At 39.5% G+C, this 7,889-nt stretch overlaps 1 protein-coding gene across 1 annotated transcript; it reads left to right on the plus strand.

Annotated features, from left to right (window-relative positions):
* Positions 1–397: 397 nt before the first annotated feature.
* On the plus strand, positions 398–3,552 carry LOC147616768 (UDP-galactose/UDP-glucose transporter 4-like). The gene is made up of 7 exons (XM_086777140.1): positions 398–781; positions 895–923; positions 1,184–1,385; positions 1,841–2,083; positions 2,233–2,334; positions 2,429–2,536; positions 3,283–3,552. The coding sequence occupies exons 1-7, from the start codon at positions 623–625 to the stop codon at positions 3,550–3,552; spliced, it is 1,113 nt and encodes a 370-aa protein (XP_086633266.1). The 5' UTR covers positions 398–622.
* Positions 3,553–7,889: the final 4,337 nt, after the last annotated feature.

A 7,889-nucleotide genomic window follows, 5' to 3' on the forward strand; every position in this document is an offset into this window, starting at 1 on the left:
GAGGAGGACGTGTTGGAAAGCTTTGTAAAGGGGGGTGTGGCATTGCGTTGTGCGGGAGGCAACAAACCAAAGAAGAATTCTTAATCTTCTTCTTGAGAAGAAAGGAATCGAATCGTCCCACTTGAAAGCAAAGGCCTTTCCTCCTACCTTTGAGAAATGGGCCCAAATTTATTTATTTTTGTTTTTTTTGAAACGCCCCCTACTAGTGATTATGGAATGAAAAGACAAGAACAGAAAATCTTGGCAAATTTCAGAAATAAAAGGGGTTTTTTTATAACAAAACATTAATTATAAATATTTGGTGTAAATTTATTTTTTTTTTTTTAAAGGAGAAGAAGCTGAGGTGGTTTTCTCTCATGCCGCCAACAAGCAGGCTTGTTTGACCCCCTCCAAATGCTCTGTGCATGCCACCTCGAATCCAAATCTAGTTCATCGTCAGCATCGGCGGGCCAAATTTGTGCTCGCTTTTTCCAGCTGTTTTGCCAACGTCGTCTCAGGATTAAAGCTGCTCAAATTTGCCTCAGCTCCAACGTACACTCCAATTTTCCATTACAATTGCTTTTCTGCTTTTCTGACATTGCAGAGCAGCCTTGGGAACCGCACTGAGGGAGAGAGCGGAGACATGATTAAGCAGGCCGCAGCTGCACCCACCACAGGGGTGGTGCATGAGACGATCACCACCTTGTTGGGAATCACTCTCTCTGGTAAACCCAGATGGCAGCAGCTCTTCATCTGCGGAGGTGGCTTCTTCTTTGGCTACATGGTCAATGGGGTCTGTGAGGTAACATACCACTTCAAATCTATCCTAATTTTTCACATAATCAATCATTATCTCTAACCAAACACACACCCATTACTCCAATCAATCACAAGTCTCCCTTGGATTGCCTGCAGGAGTACGTGTACAACAGACTCCATTTCAGGTAAAGACATCAGAATTTGTGCAGATCAGAAAATAGTTAATTGTACCACCAAAATGTTTGTTGTCGCCAAAATTTCCAGAACTGATAAAATTATAATGATACCCAATTATTTTCAGATTCAATTTGCATAAACTAGAGATTGCCATTGTGTTTTCCTGCATTCAAATCATATAGATTAGAGACGTAATTGAGGTTTATTTTGTTGGAGATGTCATTAATGGCAGTTTTTTTTTTCTCCTTCTGTTTTGTATCGAGATCAGCTATGGGTGGTACTTCACATTTGTCCAGAGCTTTGTGTATTTGGGGCTCATAACCTGGCAAGGGTTTAGGCCCAAGCACATGGTGAATCCATGGAAGACCTATGTCAAGCTATCCGCGGTTTTGATGGGATCCAATGGCCTCACAAAGGGCTCCTTGATGTTTCTGAACTACCCCGCCCAAATTATGTTCAAATCAACCAAGGTCAGTGACATGCCAAGAGTCCACTAATCACATCCCATTACACTTAGTTGTACAGAAATAATCTACTAGGAAAGAGCAGGACAACACTCAATTCTTCTTTCAAATTATTATCAGGCTCTATACAGTGCAAACCAAAAGCAGTACAATTACACAACTAATCAGAGTAATTATTCCTTAATCACTACTGCTACATGCTCTCTAGGTAAATGGCGTCATATTCAGTATGTTTATAAAACAAAGCATGCCATAATCACTAGCATGTATTAACCTTTCTTTGTGTGTAACAGAAGGGTTCTCTAGATGTGAGCATGCTTTAATAAAGTAATTGCATTCATACTCAAAATAGTATATATATGGATATTTGCATATATGGCCACAATCTCATGAGGTTTAACATTCAGATCACAAGCTCCAAAGTGCCACTATTAATCACCATAATCTTGTTTCCTAAACAGGTTTTGCCAGTAATGATCATGGGGGCATTTATACCAGGGCTAAGGAGGAAGTACAAGCTGTATGAGTACATATCAGCAGTGATGCTTGTGACAGGTCTGATAGTGTTCACACTCGCAGATGCGCAGACGTCTCCGAACTTCAGCATGGCCGGTGTGGCCATGGTGTCGGGTGCCCTTGTGCTGGACTCCTTCTTGGGGAATCTCCAAGAAGCCATCTTCACCATGAGCCCTGCAACATCACAGGTTTCCTAACTACATTCTTGCATTCCCATTTTATGCTCCAAATTGCACACTTTCGTTCAAAGCTTTTTTATATGAAAGTTGAGCTGCACACCTGAGGACACACGCAACCAGCATTTTCAAAGCCGTTCTTTCATCGACTTCCTTTTCAGATGGAGATGCTATTTTGTTCCACAGCTGTTGGGATACCCTTCCTCATACTGCCCATGCTCCTGACAGGAGAGGTGTTTAGAGCATGGGTGGCATGCTCCAAGGTGACAAGCCTACACTTATAATCACAACTCATTGAGCTTACCTCAAATCTGAGTACTCAACCATGCTCATCTCCATGTTTTTGATCCCTAACAGAGCCTGTATGTGTACGTCGTGCTCGTCTTTGAGGCCATGGCAACCTTCATAGGTCAACTATCAGTGCTCTCTCTCATAGCAATTTTTGGTGCTGCAACAACCGCAATGGTAATGATCCTAATGGTTACCAAGCATTCTCTAGCGTTTGCAATGTGTATAAGCACACACACATGTGCATATGCAAGTATGATGTATATATGCAAAATTGAATGAAAAATGCGCGTACCCGTACTAGTACATCTGCATAATTTGTATGGATATGCAGATGTACAGATGTAGACACATAGATGTACACATGCATGTGTGTATATGCACTGGTACAAGTGCATGTACTGTGCGCAGATATGCATATACACACGTGCATATACAGCATGTGTGCTGTGCTGCGCTGTGTGTGTGTTTATACATATCTGCATGCAGCACATGCACTCGTACCAATGCATATATACACACATGCCTGTGTAAATCTATGTGTCTACATTTGTACATCTGCATATCCATACAAATTATGCAGATGTACTAGTACGGGTACGCGCATGTGCGTTGCATTTTTCATTCAATTTTGCATATATACATCATATTTGCATATGCACATGTGTGTGCTTATACACATGTGCATATACAGCATGTGTGCTGTGCAGTATGTGTGTGTGGGGGGGGGGGGGCGTACGTGCGCATACATTGATGCATGCATAAATAGGCTTTTAAAATCTACGAGGAGGCAATTCGGCTCACTGAATTTTTATATAGTAAAAAAATAATAATTTTTGCACTTGGCTGTATTGATATAATCTTACAAATTTTTTAATTAATTAATTAAATTTTTTTATTTTTATTTTTTGGGGGGTGAGAAGGTGACAACAGCAAGGAAGGCGATGACGCTGCTGCTGTCTTACCTTGTGTTTACAAAGCCGTTTTCAGGGCAGCATCTCACAGGCCTCTTGCTAATTTTTATGGGCATAATAGTGAAGCTGATGCCGGACCCGTTTGCAGGGCCGGTGCAGCAGCACTACACTACCCTTTTGCCCACCACTGGATCCAGTTCTTTCACACCTAACCCAAGCGATGGTGGTCGGTGCTCCCCTCGTGGTGTACTGCAAGCCCCAACGCTTCCAAGGCCTTGATTTAATTTTTGCACACTTTGATTTTAATTTTTAATTTTTCTGAGAGAACTTGAATTGAACACACACAACCTACAACTACTAGATATCCCCCAAACTCGATTTAATTTTTGCATACACCACTTTGATTTTAACCTTAGCATAGGCCTTATGTATTGTAACTTATCTCCCCCCCCCCCACACACACACCACTTGGCTGGACATTTTTGTGCTAGTGGGAAGGTGGATTATCCACATCGGCTCACAACACACACCCCCATCGTGTAGCTTGATGGCATCGAACATGGGTCCTCACAATGGAACCCAACTATTCTATCAATTTCTCATTTTAGCATATCCTTTTCCCCCCCAATACACTAATAAGCACTTTCACTAAATTCTAACAATGCCTATTTCCCCAAATGTATGTAATTTACTTTAGGTCAAGTTCACATGTTAATATAATATCATTTTGGCTTCTAAATGGTGCTATAGTCGGTTACAAAATCTATCTTCTGCATGTTGCATTGAATCGAAAAGCGCAACCATTATTATCGTGGCAAAAATTCCTATGGAAAATAATTTGTCAGAGAGAGATATTTGTGTGTAGGATGATCTTGTCTTTTTATAAGCAAGGGGATCTTTTTTTGGTGGTGAGCTTTTTTTAATTTCACAAGCTTTGGTTTCATGGGTCTTGATGATGTGGACTAGCACTTGACCCTAAGTCAATAGTAATGCCATATCACATCTCTCGACAAACCCTATACATAGGTTTGGAGTATAGACACAGGAAAAAGAGTAGAGGATGTTGGTTTTCGTTGGATTCAAAAGAAAATTCAATTCAATTTGAACTTAATATCCAAATAGGTCCTAGAAACAACAAGAAACTCTTGGTCAATTCTAATGGATCTTGAAGGATGTTTTTAGATGGCACACTAGAAAACTCTAAATTTAGACTGAATGGAAACATTGTAGGTAGAAGGCCAAAAAGCATATTAAATTGTATCAAGTGTATTCCTTCTACTACTTTGACATTTGAGGCTTAGCTTAATATGTCTTCTTTGTATTTTTGCCAATGTTTATATGGTAAATTTTTACCCCATGTCATTTTAGTGGTATTTCAAATTATTGCTATCTTGGTATTAAAAACCTACCAAATAGGGTATTAAAAACTTACCAAAATGAGTCATTACCCCAAAAAAAGATTTTTTTAGGTATTTAAGTCAAATGTCACTTTTATTCTCTTATTTCACTCACTTAGCTCTTCTTAGCTCCATAACCTTAAGTTTTAGCGTTTCTCTATCCCCATTCTGGATGCATGCTAAGCTTATAATGATTTCATTAGTGTGATTTTAGTCATAGATCTAAAGAGCTCTTTCAGATCTGTGCCTAGAAGATTGATGTTCATAGGACCGATGATAAGAATAGAAATATTTTATCTAATTGATTGAGTATATAAATTTGCATGTTTAGCAAACATACTTACCAGAGCTAGACAAGTCCAACAAGGGTTGGGTTCCTTTTGACTTTCTCCTTCACATGTATGGTAATGACCCTAACTTTGAAAGGTGTGTCAAATACTTTGTGAAACATTTTAATTCTGATAGTTATCGTGTCATAGATATCATCAAGCATTGGGAATTAAAGATGTGGGAGATAAATTTCTTTCATTGGAAGCAACATTCATTTTGTTGCTACAAGAAGAGGTTGAGGTTTAAGGATTTTTGGATTTTTGAAACTTGAAATGAAGGTATAATTTTTTAAGCTTAAGTCACTGGGAAAGTATTTTTTGTTGTATGGCCTTGCTGACAGCAACATGCAGGTCACCTACTTGTCAACATTATGTACACTTCACCTTACATTATTAATGTTCTGTACTATACTCCACATTGCTAATGTTGTTTACAAATGATTGTGGATTCTATTTCTTGAAGCCTAGAGAGACTAGCTAAATGAAAGAATGCTAGTAATGTCAAGACAATAATTTATCCATGCTTTGAGTGGAGCGCTTTACAATGAGTGCCATAATAATTATTGAGGGTAACTAACATGTAGTTAGTAGTAACCAACAAACCAACTTGCATAATATGAGCGCTCTACGATAAGTGCCATAATAATTACTGAGGGTAACTAACATATAGTTAGCAGTAACCAACCAACCCAACTTGCACAATATAAATGTATTTCTTGAAGCCTAGAGAGACTACTGAATAAAAGAATGCTAGTAATGTCAAGACAACAATTGATCCACACATTGAGAGGAGCTATGCGATGAGTGTCATAATAATTACTAAGAGGGTAAGGAATGTGTTGTTAGTAGTAACCAACCAACCCAACTTGCACATGATTTTCAAACCATCAAACTGGGGTCCAAGAATATAGTGTGGTGCTTTATTGATGTAGTTGAGCAACACACGTGTTACTAAGTGTGATGTACAAGACGATGTGCTTCTCCTCGTCATCCTATATATGCCAGGTTTGATAAAATTCTATAACCTGCGTTGTATAAAACCTCTAAAGACTAAAACACGAGCATATACAAGATCAATCTAAAGAAAATACGAGCATATATAAGATCACTCTAAAGAAAATACAAGCATATATACGATCACTCGAAAGAGAATGAGTCAATATAAAGAAAATGAATATCTATATGTATGTATATATATATATATGTCCATATATGTATGTATGTATGTATGTGTGTGTGTGTGCGTGCGTGCATGCGCGCGCGCGCGTGTGTGCGTGTGTGTGTGCGTGTGTGTGTGTGTGTGCGTGTGTGTGTTTATGTTTATGTTTATGTGTGTGTGTGTGTGTGTGTGTGTGTGTGTGTGTGTGTGTGTGTGTGTGTGTGTGTGTGTGTGTCCTTTAAAATTCTTCTCCTAGATTTTTGAAGCACCCCCCCTTAAGACACACAATTTACGTTACCTATGGTTGCAACATCATCACTCGGGAAAACAAATCTCTAAAAAAAGTATCACGTCATCATGTTGGTTGTACCATGTCATCACCTAGGCTCACGTTGCCACATTATCACATAGACTCACACTGCCATGTCAACACCCCAAAAAAATTAGTTCCACGTCATCACATTGGCTCACATGTGCCACTTATCACATAGGCTCACCACATCATTACTCGAAAAAAAAAGGTACCATGTCATCAAGTTGGCTCGCATGTGCCACATCATCATGTACGCTCATGTCACCACATCATCACCCCAAAAAAACATTTCAAAAACTCCTAAAAATAAAAAATGTACATTTTTTTATTTTTGTTATTTCCAAAAAAAAATGTGAGAGCAAGAGAAAAGACAAGAAGAAGAAAGAAAAAGAAAGAAAGGAAAAGAGAAAGAGAGAACAAGAGCAAGGGAAAAGAAGAGAAGAAGAGAGAGAGAGAGAGAGAGAGAGAGAGAGAGAGTGAGAGAGAGAGATAGGGCGAGAGAGGACACATGAAAACCTCCGCTGAAAAGAGAACCTAACCAGGGTGAAGAGCCGGCAATGTAACCAAAGCCGACAAAACCCTAAGAATCAACCATGCTCCAAATCTCCCACTAAGGTGCAAAACATGCCCACAATCATGCTAATAAAATGAGGTAGAGATACCCAGGTCAATGCAAAGCTGCACGTGAAGGTCGACATGCCCAGGTCAATATACAAAGCCACACGCCAAGGTCAACATTATTCAACATCTAACATTTCACCATGAAGCTGCACAACCTCTGTAATGTTTCACGTCTTTCAGTTGGCATTGCCATGCTTTAAGCAAGTGGGACAAAGAACTACCAACACTTTAAAAAGAGACTCAAAACGTGCTCAAATCCACTCGGCCATGTTCGAGCTCGTGGTTTATTAATGTACATTATTATGGATACTCCAACCTCATTCACCCTGCCTTATTGACCATCCTCGCTACACATCAACACTCATTCCCCTATCTCCAACCATGTGTAAGAGCCAAAGAAAGCAAACAAATAAGTGTCAAACAAAGCGATGTGTCGGAGTTTTCACAGGGGGAGAAGCTTTCCATCCTTGCTACATATCAGCACTCATTTGCCTATCTCCAACCATGTGTAAGAGTCAAAGAAAGCAGTGTGTTAAATTTTTCATCAAAAGAAGCTTCTACATTTTGTCTGATGCCCATGCACGTCACCTCTAATATATACATAGGCTTTGTATTAATAGACATATAAGTATTGTTCTTTCACGAACTTGCATTAAGCCTGGTCAATGCCAACCCTCCAGGTACATTTCTAGTTAGGGAGCACAAGCCTAGCCCATGGAATGACCCATCACCTAGACCATGGTGGGCGCAATCCTGACCCATGGTATGACCCATCACCTGGACCTTCCTACAATTAG

Source organism: Cibotium barometz, chromosome 38 (genome assembly GCF_041138505.1).
Source record: "Cibotium barometz isolate CiBa-2024 chromosome 38, ASM4113850v1, whole genome shotgun sequence".
In the NCBI taxonomy this organism is placed as follows: Eukaryota; Viridiplantae; Streptophyta; class Polypodiopsida; order Cyatheales; family Cibotiaceae; genus Cibotium; species Cibotium barometz.